The 18827-nt window shown below is 36.2% G+C and overlaps 3 protein-coding genes across 7 annotated transcripts in view; 2 read left to right on the top strand and 1 right to left on the bottom strand.

Annotated features, from left to right (window-relative positions):
• The window catches only part of ankrd52b (ankyrin repeat domain 52b), a 39638-nt gene extending 36560 nt beyond the window's left edge, over positions 1-3078 (top strand). For all 3 annotated transcript variants that reach the window (XM_067388660.1, XM_067388661.1, XM_067388662.1), the window contains one exon: positions 451-3078. In XM_067388660.1, the coding sequence (XP_067244761.1) occupies positions 451-623 (173 nt within the window). In that variant the 3' untranslated portion in view covers positions 624-3078. The remainder of the gene's footprint in view (positions 1-450) is intronic.
• On the bottom strand, positions 404-13521 carry nabp2 (nucleic acid binding protein 2). 3 transcript variants are annotated; one of them, XM_067388668.1, is made up of 8 exons: positions 13314-13521; positions 13008-13119; positions 9054-9192; positions 8794-8865; positions 8533-8608; positions 7307-7355; positions 6943-7163; positions 404-625 (listed from the first exon to the last, which is right to left on the bottom strand). In XM_067388668.1, the coding sequence occupies exons 2-7, from the start codon at positions 13084-13086 to the stop codon at positions 6988-6990; spliced, it is 591 nt and encodes a 196-aa protein (XP_067244769.1). In that variant the 5' UTR covers positions 13087-13119; positions 13314-13521; the 3' UTR covers positions 404-625; positions 6943-6987. The 3 variants fall into 3 exon arrangements, with proteins under 3 accessions (XP_067244769.1, XP_067244768.1, XP_067244770.1); XM_067388667.1 differs by lacking the exon at positions 404-625 and having other exon boundaries at positions 3076-7163; XM_067388669.1 differs by lacking the exon at positions 404-625 and having other exon boundaries at positions 3076-7163; positions 13008-13135.
• A 187-nt stretch (positions 13522-13708) lies between these two features.
• The window catches only part of dgkab (diacylglycerol kinase, alpha b), a 45817-nt gene continuing 40698 nt past the window's right edge, over positions 13709-18827 (top strand). Inside the window, exons 1-4 of the mRNA XM_067387511.1 lie at positions 13709-13800; positions 14348-14447; positions 14590-14666; positions 18368-18512. Coding sequence (XP_067243612.1) covers positions 14375-14447; positions 14590-14666; positions 18368-18512 — 295 coding nt within the window. The 5' untranslated portion in view covers positions 13709-13800; positions 14348-14374. The remainder of the gene's footprint in view (positions 13801-14347; positions 14448-14589; positions 14667-18367; positions 18513-18827) is intronic.

An 18827-nucleotide genomic window follows, 5' to 3' on the forward strand; every position in this document is an offset into this window, starting at 1 on the left:
TTCAGAATTAGGTCTGGCAAAACGGCTCGATAGCGCCACCTACAAAATTTCAATTAAGCGCCCTTTGCGCTACGTTTCACATATAGGAATGAAATTCAGTAAACACATGTAACAGCTCAATGCCTACAAAAAAGTCCCTGCGTGCAAAATCTGAAAACCCAACAGGAAGTGAGATATTTTGCATTACATTCAAAAATAATGTTTTCATAACGTTAGTGAAACATTCTTAGAACATACTTTTGTTAGAACAATTTTATTGACAAACATAGCCGAGCTTGTAGGTTGGGAAGCTCCAAGTAGTTTCAGCAACACTACACAAGTTGCAGAGTGACTGTAATGATTCTTACATTGAATAGTTGAAGTGCATCAGGATAACTCATCCTTGCATAATACTTGTGTTTGAAATGTTTTTATAAATGTTTGCACACATTAAATGTGCCATGTTTTTAGGTCATACTCCAGCGTTGGCATGCGCTCCAAATAAAGATGTGGCAGACTGCTTGGCTCTCATCATTTCCACTATGAAGCCTTTTTCTGCTGGCATCAGTCTGATGAAGCACTGTGGCATTGCTGTATCCCATCGGCCCTCGTCCAACATACAGCTGATTACAGAGGAACCGTAGGGCTGAGTGAACATCGAACAATATAGGCTAACAAACTGCACCATTATTTTGAACTCCTTCCTATCCAGACAGAAGGTTTTGGAATGAACTGTCTATTATACAATATTACACAACACTACTGTTTTAGCATCATGCAGTATATACAGTATATTCATTTGTAGTGCAATAAATCTTTAACAAACGGCACCATTCCATTATATGCTGAATTCCTCCTTAATAACAAGCCATAGAAACTCACTTCTATTATTAGAGTGCATTATCTGCTATACATGGGCATAAATGTACTCATTTGTGGATGCATGTATGGGTACTATAAATATGAATTTATTTACAGTGCCATCACTTTTATCTTAGTCTATTACTAAGATTTCCCAGCTTTCTTCGGACACTTTTTGTGTATTTCTGAAAATGGCAACATGTCAATTATGAATAAGAAATAACAATAGTTATTCAGCCTACAAACTCCTGACATGCCATACAAAACATCAAAATAAAAATCTCCCGCTCACAGAATATGAGGTTTTTCACATATTTGGTAACCTATTGTACAGGTATAAATACTGTAATTTATAACAATTTTAGCACTTCAATTAGCTAAGCAAACATTAACTAAATTACACACATAGTATCACTATTGCACTGTTGCACTGTGCTTTTATTTCTTTCAATCATCATTTATTGTTAGTAAACAGTTCTAGTAGACTTTAATTATCATCTGAAACTGTTAACTACAGTACGAGCGTCATAATATGTTTTCAATTTTACAGCATTTAATAAACAAAACAATTGTTTATAGGAGTAAAACGATGAATAATTCTATATCTTACATCTGCTATTTTATGACATTGGGACTGATCTGATTTGCTGCTTTCAGTTTAATAGCTCATCTTAGTGAGGTTCAGTAGACTCACAAACAACTGAACAAAATATGAACCAATATTCACAATAAATCTCATTTTAATACTAAATACAAACTGGAAGTGTTTTTACAATTATGCAGCACAGTTGCATGTTAATCGTGATGGTATTTGCACTTTATAATCAATAACCATAGGGGTTTTACAGGACAGATCATTCCAGTCCTAGTTACTGGATTGGTCAAAACTGTTTTCTAGCTGTGAAAAATTCACAATATATTAATAGCTATGATGCAAAACTTCTGTTCACGAGCAGCCCAGCTGATGTAACCATTTCATGTAAGCAAAAAGGCTCTCAAGGCTGTTCTGTATTGTGAATATAAACATAATGATACACTTTTGACTGTATTTACCTTGATTAAATATTGCATAGAGGTTGAAGTTCTTATCTAGTCATCACATGGTTTGTGGGTCAAACTAGGGGCATGTGGTAGACTTATGAAATGAGGAGAAATTATTTTTTATAAATGTAAAAGGTTCCAAGTCAAAGACATTGGAAGTCCATCCAGCGAAATTCCTCACTGAGCAGATTCCCACTGAGATTACTGTGATTTTAGCTACAAGATATCGCAGAGCAAAGGTAAATGTGAACGCGCCCATTACACAGTCTCAAAATTGAGTGCATTAATGAGCAAACCAGAACAATTTTGTATATTTATATTAAAACTGTCACAAAAAAGTATCTCATGTTTTTGTATTCTTCATTTTATTTTTTATATAGCTTCAAAAATATAACTATACAGTGACACAGACATGGTGATGAAAAAAGAGATGCGAGGAAAAACTGCATTTGTTTGCAAGTCTTTTGCGAGCGACTTTGCATTTGCTTAAAAACTTTTGTGAGAAACTGTTCGTTTAAAATATTTTTAAAAATATAAAAAAAGTCCTCATATTTTGATCATATCATTAAAGTTGTAGGGTCATAAAATATATATATATATATATATATATATATATACATATATAATATATATATCTCCCCTCTGGACATCACTTTTGGCCACTACTGTATATATTAAATATATTACTTTTGAATAAAAGTGTTGTATTAATCTCATTAATTGTTGTGTAGATTGAAGATAACTGTAGCTATAATTTATCTGTTAGCCATATACAATTATATTTTATGATGTATGATTGTATGTTTTGTTTAGATTTTTAATTTATATTGGGAACAGAGGGATGTAGGTGGGCAAGCCATGTAATGCCAGAGTAAAGTAATGCCACAACTTACACAACAGTGTTCAGATCATATTTTCTCCTGACAAAATCAATGTAATGGCAATATTTCCATCCACTGAATATAAACTTTTTCATCTTCCAAGCTTGCCTGCTGCACTGGTGACTTCATGTGCCTGTGCGAGTCATGAAGTTTATGAAAATAAATCTAGGAATTACTGGATTATTGGATTTCAAATCAGTAGAGGTTGAGGCATCAAACTAATATCTTATTAGTAATTAGTAGTTACTGCAAAAAGTAATATTATTACTGTAACTAGTTACTGCCCAACACTGCTCACATGACTTTCCTCCTGTATTTCGCCTTCTCTCCTCTTAACAGTCATGAACTAGAAACTCAATGTGAATGAAATGGGCTCAAAATACCTGATCTCTCAATCACTGATGTCACTGTTGGACTTTATAACAATCAGTGTTTTAGACACTATGTCATTTCATCTTTTGTAATGTTTGTCAATGTCCTATCATCAGTACATAAAAACAAGTTAGAAAAGAGGTGAAAAAAAAAGTTTATTTCATTCCTTTTTTACATCATAATTTTCTGACAAAATATAAGCTGAAAATCACTGGAAATAAAACGTTTTACTGGTTTCATGTTCATAATGTTTCAGGAGTTGTGTTTTTAGCTTCTTTTTATTTGGCTTTTCTGGTTCAAAACCTTGTGCGACTCACAACAGTTACAACGGTAAGCAGGGTATACTGCACACAAAGTTAAAAATGTGAAAAATTTTAATTTTTAGGAATCCAAGCGGCTTCCAAATCATAGTTTTCAGCTTGCTAAAATATCTCAGGTGTTCCTAAACACCTACCTTTCTAACTCATCTTAGGATGTTCACCTAATTTTCATGGAAATTTTCAGGTTTGTCCCATATCTTTTAATAATAATAATAACAATAATAATGTTGTATTTAGTGCCTTTCAAAGACCCAAGGACACTTCACAAAATAGACCGATACAGAAAATACAGAGGTACAAGCAAAGAACAGCAATAAGGACAAGTAGTCAAACAAAAAACATATGGCAGATAATAAGTGAACAAGTAATGAAATAATAGAAAGGGGAACCAGTCAGTTGCAAAACAATGTGAATAAATGAGTTTTAAGTTCTGTCTTAAATGTCTGTAGTGATGAGACAGTACAGCGTTTGTGGGGCAGCTTATTCCAGAGCTTATGGCCTATTATACCGAACAGCAGACAGTCTGAACTTGGGTCAAATCTGGCTGATATGTGGTTTAAAACATAATTTGAATCAAACAGTACTCCCAGATTGCAAACAACTGGTGAAGGCCTAATCAGGACTCCATCAATATGAACGGAGATGTCATGCTGGGAGGAGCCAAGTGATTTGGGGCCAACTAGCAGATGTTTTGTCAGCATTCAGTTTCAGGAAGTTTTTCACCATCCGTACTTTAAGTTCACGAAATCAAGAAATTATGGATTGGGGAGGAAAGACTGAATTGGGTTGGACAGAAAAAAAAAAATTAAATATTGTCAGCATAACTATGAAAATTAAGACCATGGCATTTAATGGTCTGGCCAAGAGGAGGCATATAAATTAAAAATAGTAGTGGACAAAGAACCGAACCTTGAGGTACACCATGGGAGATAGTGACAGAGCGAGATTTGTGTTTGTTAATGCAAATGAATTTTTGCATATCTGAGATATATAAAGTTAATGACCCACTGAAGGACATTACCAATAGCAGACAGACGAGAAAGGAGTACTGAAAGGCAGTGTCAAACGCTACACTCAGGTCCAGAAGAACCAAGAGGCTGATGGCACCATTTACCACTCTTAAGCAGTCTCTGTACTGAGAGAAGTCGAAAACCAGACCAGTAAAGGAATATTTGAAATTGGTCTAAAGGTAATCCAGTCTATATTATCAAGACCCGTTTTTTTGTTTTTTTGTTTGTTTGTTTTGTTTTGAGTACTGGAGAGATAGCAGCAGTCATTTTTAACCCTCATACGGTCTTCGGGGTCTTTTTGACCCGCAAATGATGTTTGCTCAATTTTTTTTTTTTAAATGTTCTCTTTGTCCAAATGGCATGAGACTTTGTATGGTGGTTAACACTTTTTATTTGTTTTTATGTTAGTGTAAAAAAAAAAAGAAAGATGCACTCATGGTCTTTAGGTGTCCAGAGAACGCAGGCAACAAAATGTAATTTTGTAACAAAATGTTTTTTGTTTTTTTTTAACTTTGTGTATTAATATTTTCACTCAGCATCTATGCAGTATTTGTAGGGTTTATGATTTTTTTTAAATTTATATAAATAAATAAATAAATACATCTTTTTTCAATAGTTTTTACTCTCACTTTTACCAGTAGATGGCTGCAGAGCTCCACTCTTTGCTATGTGCTATTTGACTGACTGAAAGACATCTTTTCACAAGTTTTTTTCAGTTGGATTCATATCTAAATATTATGAAATCACAAAAATTACTTTGTCAAAGTTTAGCATTTTTTGTAAAAAAAAAAAAAAAAAAAAATCAGTTTTTCAATAATTTTATAATAAAAATAATAAAATAAAATAAATATATTTTTGTGTGCACGCGTGTGTGTGTGAGAGAGCTTTCCATTTTGCATTGAGGATGTTTTTTGCATTGTTGGAAGTGTGCCACTTCATTTCTGTCTATGTGTGTTGTGCGTTGTTTCTGATTTTGAGGATGGATTTTGTCCCGTTTCTAAGCAGGGTCTCTGGAGATTACATTATTGAAAAACTGTTTTTTTTCAGTACAAAAAATGCTAAACTTTGAGAAAAAGTAATTTGTATTGTTATAATTGTGATTTCATAATATTTAGATATGAATCCAACTGAAAACTACTAAAAAGATGTCTTTCAGTCAGTCAAATAGCACATAGTGGAGCTCTGAAGCCATCTACTGGTAAAAGTGATAGTTTTTTTTTTACTTTTAAAACTGCATTTCCAAAAGATGGGCAAAAATCTTATACTAAACCATGTCAAATTATCCATGTTATCCCCATGAATGAAAGTTAGAAATGTAGGCCTTTTATAAAGTGAATTTTACATAAAAAGCTGTTTTGCATAAAAAATAATTTATGTATATAAATGTAAAATATATCACAAACCCTCCAAAAACTGCACAAATGTTGAGTAAAAACATTAATAAACAGAGTAAAATTACATTTGTTTTTAAAAAATATATTATAATGCTACAAAATTACATTTTGTTGCCTGGGGTCTCTGGAGACCCCAAAGACCATGAGTGTAGCCCACAAACGAAGACTTGGACAAGGTTAAACCAAGCTGAACATAACCAGCAGCAAGAGATCTGTTTAACATATGGGTGACAGGTAAAATGAGCAGGCAAGAAGTTTTTGAGTAAACGAGTTGGAATTGGGCCAAGCTGACAGGAAGAGGAGTTAGATTTAATAATCAGATGTTCAGATGTATTAAGTAGTTAAAAAGGTTGAGAGAGGGTGGACAAACTGAGAAGGAGAAAAATCTGAAAGAAAAAGCTGTGTAGATATTGTTAATTTTATGCAGGAAAAAAATTTCATAACGGTCAATAGAGCCATTAATTGTAGAAGATTATGGTTTGACAAGTTTGTTAATCTCAGAGGTTTACATCTGCTTCATTAATAACACTGGAAAGACAGCTAGAGCGTGCGGTGTTGAGTGCTTCTTTATACTGCAATATGTGGTCTGAATAAGTTTTCTTATACAGTCATTCAAGACACCTACCCTTAGCTTTCATTACTCTTGTTCAGGGGTGAACCATGGGAAGGAGTGATCTGAGGGGCCAGTTCTAGTTTTTAATGAGGCAAGTTCCTTCAAGACATTAGATATAGTGTCATTATATATTGAAGGAATCTCATTGGAACAGGAGAGATTGAGAGAGAATGCTTATTGGCGCTTGTTTTTGGCTTCATTTATCTACTAAGACTTATTTTAGCCTACAAAACTGTTATTTTAAAAATGACTGAATAATATTAATGTTGAAACTGATAAACAATCAGAAGTTGGGCTAAAAACTGTAATAGCTTAGTGTGTCCATTCTGAGAGCTGGTTCAGAAATACCTCAATAAACATGTGACTTTACAAGACTGGACAATCTATTGAGTAAAACTAACATACATGAAAGCAAGAAGCTTAAAGTTTAGCAATATGTCTTCAGATGAGACAAGACAAATAGCTGCTCACCAAAACCATTCTGAAATGATGATGTTGCTCCGTTATTAAACTAGATCATCTTTTGACTGTTCTCCGTGTCTCCTTGCCGTTGCTTACGGAACTCCCCCCCACACCAGGACTTGGTGTCGACCGGTTTCCATTTCCTCCACTCGCTCGTCCAGCCGGCTGTGGATTAGTGGAGTTTCCAGAGCCTTGAGAATTCACTCCATTTCCATTGGGAGTGTCATTACCTTCAAAGAGTAAAAAAGTCAAGTATATTGAATCAATATATGAATATTTTTATCAAATAACTAGGAAAAATGTGTTTTAGTTTCTTGCAAAGGAAAATAAATCAAGCGTGTGGTTCACTGCAAAAAGCACTATAAAATTATACCTGCAGTGGCTCCAGTGCTGCTGTTCATGTTGCTCTGGTCATTCAGTCCCTGACAGGTAACAAGAAGAAACTCAATTACATTGCCAATAGTTATATTTTTCTTTTTAATAGTGAATAGGTTCATTTTTTTAAAAGGCCATATGATGCTTTTTAAAGGATTAGTCCACTTTCAAATAAAAATTGCCTGATAATTTACTCACCCCCATGTCATCCAAGACCCCAAACGGTTGAAGGTCTAAATTACAGTTTCGGTTCATAAAAACAGAACTGGTGCCGCATTCGTTCCCTAAGTTGAATAGGTGTGTATGTGTATGTGTATATATATATATATATATATATAAAATCATATATAATCTCCATTCTATGGAAGTCAATGGTGCCCCACAACTGTTTGGTTACAAACAATGTAAAGTAAATGATGAGTAAAAAAATTTTTTGGGGTGAACTATCCCTTTAATTCTGTCTAACGCAGAACACTGATCCAGACCTGCCTAAAACCAGTGCTGGGGAAAGATACTTTTAAAAGTAATGCATTACAATATTGTGTTACTCCCTAAAAAAGTAACTAAATGCGTTTTTTTGCATGACTTTGGCAGTTTGATACGCACTCCGAACCACTGATTCGAAACATCACTAGATATTGTTGAATAAAGTCATTATTTTGTTTTTTTGGTGCACAAAAAATATTCTCGTCACTTCATAACATTAAAGTTGAACCACTGTAGTCACATGACCTGTTTTAAATATGTCTTTAGTCGCTTTCTGGGCATCTGAAAGTGTTAATTATCTTGCTGTCAATAGAGTCCTCACTAAACCATTGGATTTCATCAAAAATATCTTAATTTGTGTTCTGAAGATGAACTAAGGTCTTACAGGAGTGGAACGACATGAAGGTGAGTAATTAATGACAGAATTAGTTCGTGATTATGGGAAGGGGTGTTAGATTTGCGACACATGCTTGAGGTGTTTGGCCAGTCACAATGCAGTCAGCTGGCCAATCAGAGCACTCTGAGCTTTTCGGAGGGAGGGGCTTTGTAGAAACCGGAACTCAATCAGTGAGTTTCAGATAGAATTACTGCAAAAATGTACAGTATGTGAATAATGATGTTTGATTTGTGAAATTAATTTTGAACATTAAAGCATTTTATCCCATTCTAGTAACAAAATAATGCACTTTTAAAACAGCATCATATGGCCTCATTATAATAGGAATCCAGAAGACGTACCGTTTTATTCATCTGGGCCAAATATTCTGGATTCGGCTCACTAAAGTTTGGCACCTCAGAATACACCATGCAGAATCTTATAAATTGGATACAAAAACATTAATTCATTCACAATTAAATATTTGTAGCAAGATATATATTTGTCTGTATTTTACTTTTCACAGAGAGTTTTTTAAATCAGTACAAACTGCCATTGCAAAAATATGAATGATTAAATTAAATGATTAATGATTAAAACTTACTCTCCAATAATCAACTTACTCTCCAATCTTCTGTAGTTCACCTCCCCTTCCAGTGTACAGTGTTAAACAGCCTTTAAAAACTGAGGCGTAACTGCAGAAAAACACAAATGTAGACATTTCTGTAGACTGTAAACCTTTAGGCTTGTATATGAAGAGTGATATTTTACTATAAAATCAGTAATTTGCACTGTAATTGATTGTTCATTTTAGGCAGAATGAATGTGTCTTTTGAGCATAGTCAGCATAAGTTTTATTTGATTTGATCAAACACAACCTCACCCTTTGGTAAGTCTGATGATGTCACCAGCCTGAATGAGCCCACCGACTTCATCCCAAACCGATATGCTGATGCTGCCCGTCTTGTCGGCCACTTTACACGTGCGTACCTCATGACCGTCTTTGGTCTTCGTCACTCGTCCTTGAAAAAGATCGCATGAGAGAAGATTCAGATTCCAGATGACTACTGTCCAGATACTTTAGAGCTGATAAATATTAATTATAGAAGGTCTGAACAGTGTAAACAATCATTGGGGTTTGAGTAACAGGACACACTTCACTGACCCTGTCTGTTTCATGTGCTTGTTTCGGATTGCTCGTCATTTTCGGGTATTTTTTTTTTTTTTTTTTTTGAAAAACCTACTTTTGCAAACTAGTCCTACGTTTAGAACCAAACCAGTGCAGAAATGTTCTCCGGAGTCTGAATATCTAACGAAATCTATCGAAATTCTGGTCACTAAGGGGCGCCAAAGCGTACAATGTGGGCGGATCCACTTCTACTAAAATGGCTATAACATAAGAAAGAAATGAGATATTTGCACCAAACTTGGAACTCCTGTCTAGAGGCAAAATTTTTGGTTACGATAAAAAAATCACGGCGATTGGCTGCTAGGTGGATCTATAACACAGCTGTAACAGCTGTAACTATGCAACCATTAGTCCGATTGACTTGAAATTTGGCATGCAGTGTCTTGGTCCAAGGGGACATGATAGTCTTTGAGTACATTGCCGTATCTCAAAAAACATGGCCGCCATCGACCAATGAATTTTGAGCACCTATTAGACAAGGTTAACGGAGGCCGATCGGAACCAAACTCGGTGAGCATGTTCAACTCATGGTCTTAGGGGTCTGTAAGAATTTGGAAAGAAATGGTGGTGTTTCACAGATCCACATAATATGCATATAATTTGATAGATCTCCTCATGCTGAACAACTTTGCATCAAGAAGCAATGCTGTCAATCAAATTGTTCATTAATTATTTGCGAACATGTGAAAAACCTACTTTTGCAAACTAGTCCTATAGGTTTTTCACCCGATCGGAATGAAACCAGTGCAGGACAATTCTCTAGACTATCTCGGTCAATAATTATTAAAACAAAGTTGAACTTTACCCTGTGAGTCACTAAATATACCCAAAAGCCTATAAAGCCTAAACGAAAACTCAGAACGTCACGAAAATGGGTGAGCAAATGCAGCATAGGACTCTAAAGAAGCACACCAATTTTTATGGGGATCGAACCTTAGGCGGCGCTAAAACTGTTAAAAACCTTAAAAAACATGTTTTTAAAGGTGCCGTAGAACGTCTTTTCAAAAGATGTAATAGAAGTCCCCTGAATGTGTCTGTGAAGTTTCAGCTCAAAATACCCCATAGATTTTTTTCATAAATTTTTTTAACTGCCTATTTTGGGGCATCATTAACTATGCACCGATTCAGGCTGCGGCCCCTTTAAATTTCTCGCTCCCTGCCCTCCCGAGCTCTCGACTATAAGTGCAGTTATACGGTGCATAAACAAAGTTCACACAGCTAATATAACCTTCAAATGGATCTTTACAAGATGTTCGTCATTCATGCTGCATGCATGCATCGATTCCTGTGAGTTTGATTCTGAATGAGTTTGAGGCTATGCTCTGTGGCTAAAGCTAACATTACACACTGTTGGAGAGATTTATAAAGAATGAAGTTGTGTTTATGAATTATAAAGACTGCAAGTGTTTAAAAATGTATTAGCGATGGCTCTTGTCTCCGCGAATACAGTAATAAATGATGGTAACTTTAACCACATTTAACAGTACATTAGTAAACATATTAATGATCCCGACTGTTACGTAACAGTCGGTGTTATGTTGAGATTCGCCTGTTTTCCGGAGGTCTTTTAAACAAATGAGATTTACATAAGAAGGAGGAAGCAATGGAGTCAACATATGTCTTTTCCATGTACTGACCTCTTGTTATTCAACTTTGCCGAGGTAAATTCAATTTCTGAATCTAGGTTACCTTTAATGGTTTTGGCTGAAAATGTATATAACTCTGGGTGTGGTTGACTTATTTTCACAGGAGTCATGTCTTTAGACTCCTGAATTCTTGCCAAGTCCAACGATACCAAATATACAAGGTTTCACCTTATGGTGCTTGTGCTACTTTTTGATTTAACGCTTAAAAAACTTTTGCGAATATCTTCGAAAACGTTAGTCCGATCGAGACGAAACCAGTGTAGGAAACACAAAACCTATGTTGGTTTACTAAATGTTAAAGCCCGAATGTCAAAGTTTTGATAGGAAATGGCAAAAAATCCAATCAAAGTCTTTCATGGGTCATTTCTAATGCTCTCATATATATAAGTGTCTATAACTTCAAAACGAAATGAGATATTTTCACCTAAATTGGGACACATATGTATGGACACACTCTGAGGACACCCAAAAAAAGTGGTGTAGATCAGGCAATAGGTGGCGCTATAACTGTCAAAAAAAACTTTAAAAACCATGTTTTCCTTACTAAATTGCTTATATTGGCTGTAAATTGTCTTTTCAATATATGATCCAAGTGCTTACATGCTATAATAAAATATAAATATAATACCTTTTTACGAATTTGCTTAAAGGCCCTAAAGTGCTTGAACCCCAATGATTGCTGGTCGCAGCTATATTTTATATTTGTCATTATACTAAGAGTCTCAAACAAAATCAGCAATAATTTCATAACGTATAATAAGTCATGCAAGCCCTACTTATAAATATTTGGGTCATTTACAAATAAGGTTTTTAAAAGTATAAAAAACCTAATGGAGATATAATCAATTTTGAAGTTTTATTAAGTGTTAACAATGAGATTATGTGGTTTTTATAATCAATTAACACTGATTTTGTAATTTTTTACAAGATGGACAAAATTTGTCACCAAAAAAAGTCATTCGGTTTTACCGAATGACACTTTTGGTTATACCGAATGACAATATTTACAAACAATGCTAACAGGCCGATATCTAGCTAGCTAGCAAAAGGACATTCAAACATTTTATATTTAGTACAAGTTTTTAAAATATTACAACATTTTCCATGTTTTATAGCGGTTGTACCAAAGACTTTCCCGACGTGTATGAACAAGTGAAAACGTGAATTTTTCAAATAGTTAAGAGAGAGTTAGTTACTTTGCTTCACAACCATGTGGTCCTTTGCACGCATCTGAAAGATGTTACAACCTGTCACATGATATTGCTTGCATGACATGATCTAAAATGGTCCCTTTATATTGGTTACTCCGAATGACATCAATGAAATTCATTTTTCCTGACATTTTTTCTCATAACAAAGCAACGACTTCTACAGATAATTTTAATACCATTTTGCACTATGTTTGATATATGATGTTATAAAATCATGCCAGAATAAAAAAAATATATTGATTTATTACATTTTAAAATATTGTAATAACAAATTAAATGGTTGTGTTGGCCTTTGGACAGTTAAACCGAATGACCTTTTGACACTTCAAAATTTTTAAAATACATTCATATGCAGCAAAATATAATTAAAACCTTTTGGATTCAATAAAAGAGATCTAGTTGTACTACCTTACATACTTTATATGTCATATCTTTGTTTTTTATAATTATCAAGGCCTTTGGACAAAAAAAAAAAAAAAAGACCCATCACATCATTGAGCCTTATATAACAGCTCCTAATCATAGTAAAGCGTATACGTAATATTATTTTTATAAACAGTTTCAAGCATATTAGAAAACAAGTTTCTTTGGTGTTAACTAACCAAAAAACACACATTGAGTCAATGTGTCGAAACTTTTATATTTCCATAATAATGCATTCAAGTTATTCCTGAAATCCAGTATTCCTGTATGATAAATTGTTTGTGGTTTCCGTGATATGTTTTGAATAAAAAGCAGAGTTATGATTATTTCTAATATTTGTCGATGCATGTGATGTGTTGTTTGGACACCTGTTTCCAGCACGATGAAGATGACATTGAGATTCTTTAGTCCAGGTTTAATGTCCTTCACATGAGTCTCTGTGCTCATGATCAGTCTGCTTCTGCCCAAATCCTGCAAAACCTGATGCACAACACATCTGATGCATTTCACACTCACTATTTCAAATCACATACATGATAATAATTAAGGATGCATGTATGCAAACTACTTTTTGGCAGACTAACATTAATGTCGCTGTAATGAAGCATGCACGTGCGACACTGACAGATGATAAACATTATTAAACAAACCAGGAAACTAAAGAAAACACTTACTGGTTAGCATTGAGCTATGCTTGCACTGACTGTTTTAACTGTAGCCTAGTATTTCTCGTCATCTGATACACTTTGTGTGAATAATCCAGAACAGACTCGCTGCTCGTAATGTGAATTAAGACGCTGAATGTTCTGACAGCTGTCAATCATCACAGTTAATTTGGACTTTCAACTACCGCTTACAGTGCTTGACGTATTTTTTGTTTTGTAAACGTCACGACGCAATGCTTTCCGTACGTAATGACGTACTTATCCGCACGTATCCGACCTGCACAGCAAATAAAAGTTGATTTATCTGGTAGTGTTCAATGAAAATGGGTCAAAATAATGTGGAAATATTCAACGTAATATAGGACACTTTCCTTTAGCGGCTTAAGCTGGTTTGTTCGTGTAATATCGATATTTGTTTTAAATTTGACGCGTTGAAGGGTTTGAATTAATCCCATATGTATATATATAATCTGAGTGAATTTCCGACTTTTTAAAGGTAAGATTCGTTTAAATAAATGTGTAGGATGCGCTTTAATATAGTTGTTTAATAAAGAATGTCTTTAAATGTGAATTAGAATTAGAATCCAAATTAGAAGTGCCATTAGTTAGAGCGCCTCGGCTTTATTTATTTAAAATATTAATCTTCTAATTTATCCCTTTTAAATTAGTATATTAAGCAAATTATTTCTCTTTTTTTGTTACAATATAAAATCTCAATTTTGTGGAATTATTTTAAATCGTCATCAATTGAGAGATTTGCATTTGTTCATCTCTCTCTCTCTCTCTCTCTCTCTCTCTCTCTCTCTCTCTCTCTCTCTCTCTCTCTCTCTCTTTTTTACTTAACTAAGAAAATGTGTATGCTAACAAATTAGTGGGGGAAAAAAACAATTTCTTCATGTATTTTACCCACCGATGATTACAAGAGTTTGCCACAAAAATTGGTTTCTGTTTAAATTACATTATTTCTACAGTATCTTTATAGCTGTGTACATCCATATATTATTTATCATGCATTTTAACCTCTCCCCGTCCTCATTTCTCAGGTTAAGAGTGATTTAGGACACACAATAATGGCCGCAGAATCTGATTTAGCAAATGAGATTAGCCCTGTTGACTTCATTCAGCTGCAGGAGTATTTAGAATGTAAGTGTCTGTCATAAAAACTACAGGAATCATTCTTCATTTCCTTTATTGACTCGTAGATGACAGAATGACAGGATAAATCATGGAACTGAATATTAAGTTAAATATCTGACGTTGTTGTATCTTTGTTTTAAATTTCTAGACAGCAGGATAAAGGTGAAAGATGCAATGAAGGAATTTCATGCTGGTGGAAAGCTGGTTCATCACAGGTTTGGAGATGTAAGCAGCTTAACAGTGACTTTCTACTGTAATTAATTTGTCCATAAATGATGAAATCATCAAAATAATCAGTTTCAAAAATGGTATTTGAAATCTGAGGGTGAATTTTGGATGTTTTTGTTTCATTGTGATAATGGGATAGTTCGGCCAAAAATAACCCCTAAATCACAAATAATTAAAACTATGTCATCATTAAGTCTCCCTCATGTCATTCCAAACCTGTAATTTACAGTCTTATATAATAAGATTGTTATTATATTACATTTCTTTCAAATAACTATTCTCAGTCTTACTATTTTAAAGAATGACAACTTTATTTGTCCATACGATGTAAGTTAATGGGGCCCAAAACAACATTGTCACAGGTAGTGTTGGAAAGTTACTTTTACAGTAATGTTACAATATATTACGTTACTCGCTAAAAAAGTAACTAATTGCGTTACATTACTTTTTCATTACTTTTTCTCACCTGGGCTGAGCTTGCATGCATGTTTTTTAATAACAAAAAAGATATATTTTTGCCAAATGTAAAGGCATAGTAAATGTAAATGCAAATTCACACATGTACAGTAGAGGGCGCAGCTCAAACAAACCTTATAGCTGTGCTCAGTGTTGCCAAGTCCACTGTTTTCCCACAAATTGGGCTACTTTTACTCTGTTTCAGCGGGTTAAACCCCACATAACATGATATTATTATTTTATCCCCTGGAATGGGATTTTTAACCTGGGACCCCGCCTAAAAAGCGATTGGGCTGGATTTGAGGAGCACTTGGGCGGGTTTTGTTGTGAAAACCTGGCAACCCTGGCTGTGCTGCCTTTTCTGGGATGCAGAAGAACAGGATGTGGGAGAAGAAAGTTCAAGGCTGTGTCCAAAATCGTCCTCTTTAACCCCTAATAAGGACACCATTTTAGGGGACAGCCATTCACAGTGAATATCCACAATGCACTGTGAAAGTCGTCCACAGAATGAATTCCTGCGTCTGAGCAGAAGATGGCGCCCGCAGCTGAATCATCCATCCATCTATTTTTTAAACTGCTGGTCCAATGTGGCTACAGCGTAATTTCATCTACTGGAGCTGTCAGTTTGCTAAGTTTCAAATGATTACCAGCAAGCACAAACTATGCAAAACTATCTGACCACTTAGTGTGTGTATTCACTCGTTTTCATTCACTCCCTCATGTGGACTATGTTAGACTAATGCTATTAGGGGCGATTTCAGACACTGCTCAACACTTACTTCAGCAATAAAAACAACAAAAAAATAAACCTAAAGGTGATGTTTATCTAAATCATTTTTGCATATTAGTATGGTTGAACTGGATCATCAAAGGTGAGATTAAATACATTAAAATGTGTTTTTGTGTAATTTAACATATTATTGCAGGTTTTTGATAAATAACTTGCATTACTTTTTAAAAAAAGTAAAAAGTACTATAAAAAGTAAATAAAAAATAATGCATTACTTTACATATGCAAGAAACATCTCATGGATGCACTGGGACGCATCCTCATTGATGTATCCTGGGATCATTGGGTGTTTCGGGTCTCGCAACATCATACACCCTCGCCCAGGTGACCCAGCCGGGTTAATCAAGCCCCGACTTGCGTCCCAGTAGCAGTCCATGGATCATCCCTCTTTATCCACAGGCACCTTGTGGCCTTCTCTGCAGCTTCGCTTGCTGATTGAATGGCCCTCTTTTTGCCCGCCCCTGTAACGAGGACTTTGCAAAAAGACCGTCCTGCAAAGCCTCTACAGCCGACTTCTATGGGCCCATAGAAGGTTCTCCAGCCTCTCTCCCTGCACTCCTCCACCAGTTCCTGATACTTAGCACGTTTCCTCTCATTTGCTTCCTCAATACATTCTTCCCAGGGCACCGTGAGTTTTGAAACTTCGGAGGTAACTATCATGTCTGGGCGGAGACTTTTTGTTGCAATGTGCTGAGGGAACCTCAGCTGTTTTCCCAGATCGACCTGCAGCTGCCAATCCGAAGCATTGTGGAGGAGGCCTGTTGTTAATTGTGGGCGAGCCTGGGGTTTCTCTCCAGCTTTAATGAAGGGAACTGCCTTCTTTGGAGAATGATGGTTCTTGCTGGTGCTGATGGATGAAGCTAAGCTCTCAGCAATTGCCTTAAGCACCTGGTCATGGCGCCAACGATAGCGCCCATCAGCCAGAGCCTTTGGGCAGCTGCTGAGGAGATGTTCTAAAGTGCCTCTTCCAGAGCAAAGAAGGCAGGAAGGTGTCTCGCTCTTCCCCCAGACATGGAGGTTCGCTGGGCTTGGCAGGGCATCGTAGACAGCTTGTACCAGGAAACGGACCCGATGGAAATCTGCCTGCAAGACGTTTGCCCAGGTGATCCTGCACTGCAGTTTACTCTCCCACCTAGTCCACGCTCCCTGCTGGTGGAGTCCCACCGCCCTGCTCACTCGCTCTTCCTCTACGCCTGCTCGGACCTCTTCCTGGAGTAGATGGTGTTTTTCCTTGCTGCAGGCCTGGCTAACCATAACCACCACAGTGCCCACCAGTGCCTTTTGTCTTAGGCGTGACTCTGCCACCTCCTCTGCTTTCCCAGCCTTCCATTTCCTTCCTGTCCTCACCTCAATGCCGGCTGATGACACCTTGCAGTCCTTGGAGTCCCTGTACTGTAGGGCTTCTCTGATGCGTACCATGAATTATTCCATGAGGCCACTAAATGGCAACTGCAGGATGTTACTCATCCCATACAGTGCAGTGCTGGTAAGACTGCGTGGGAGGCCCAGCCACTTCAGAAGAAAGCCACTGATCTTCCTTTCTAGGGACTCAACTGTTGTCATTGGGACTGCATAGACCAGCAGAGGCCAAAGGACTCAGGCAGGATGGAATGCTGGTAGATCCAGGCTTTAAATCTACCAGGCAGTCCAGACTTGTCAACCTTGGTGAGCCAGGCTCCAAGTTCTTTGTTGGACTTCTGGAACGGCGGCAGAGTCTTTCAGGCTGGGGTCAAAGAGCTTCCCCAAACTCCTGACAGGTTGCTCCGTGATGGTTGGGATGACAGTTCCTGAAATGGAAAAACGGAACTTGTCAACCACTTTCCTCTTCTTCAGCACCTTGACTTATCCTTGCCCAGGTGATGAGTCTCTCAAGTCCTTGTAGGATCCACCTGCTCCCTGGGACCGATGTCGTTGTGATGGTAAGATCATCCATATAGGCTCTTTAATAGTTACTTGAAGAAGTAATCTGATAAGTAACTTGCGTTACTTGTAATGTGTTACCCCCAACTCCACTGGTTTGGAATGAAATGGCAGATGATGACAGCATTTTCTTTTTTGGGTTAATTATAATTTTAATATATAGAATGCGTAGGACAAAGTAGATTTTTTTTTTTTTCTCCCTATAGACTACTATGCTGAACATGAATCTAAAAGCTACAAAATATTTTGATGGTCCCCTTTAGACAGTAACTTTGCAACTACATGTCAGCTAACTCTCATTAGAGTATTAGTAGACTGTTAGTTTATGGTTCAGGTTAGTAGAATAAGTTGACATGTATCAAAGTTACTTATAGTCAGTAGAGTGCCTGTGTTAGCAGATATTAAACAGACAGTCTACTAATACTAATAAAATGACTGCTAGGTGACATGTAGTTGCAAAGTTATTTATGTATAAAGTGGACCATTGAAATACAGTGTTACCGATCTTCTCTTTGCATTTTCCCCACTGAAGCACATAGATGCAACAGGATTTTCTCTATTCCTCAAGAATTATCTTGAAGTTGATGATTTTCCAGCTGATCTATGTCAGCGTCTCTACCAGTATTTCCAAAGATCTGAGCGGTCTGGTCGTGACCAAAGTCCTCACAGGAAAGATGGTGAGCTCCTGCTTCATTTTTAAGAAGTCATCTTGAACTTCAGTAAATGTTTCAAAACACACTTGTTTGTTGTCTTCTGTTTCTGTCTGTTGGCTTTCCAACCTGTTCACTTACAAACCGTGTGAGAGATCCAATGCCTTGTTTATATTTATGTGTTAAATGCACTATATAAAGGGGACCTGCAATGCCCCTTTTACAAGATGTAATATAAGTTTCTGGTGTCCCCAGAATGTTTCTCTGAATTGCCACAATCATCATCACAATTTTTGAGAAAAGCTGCAGGAATTTGGTCATTTTGAGCTTTAAATAATCAGA

The sequence above is a fragment of the Chanodichthys erythropterus genome, chromosome 6 (genome assembly GCF_024489055.1).
Source record: "Chanodichthys erythropterus isolate Z2021 chromosome 6, ASM2448905v1, whole genome shotgun sequence".
NCBI lineage: Eukaryota > Metazoa > Chordata > Actinopteri > Cypriniformes > Xenocyprididae > Chanodichthys > Chanodichthys erythropterus.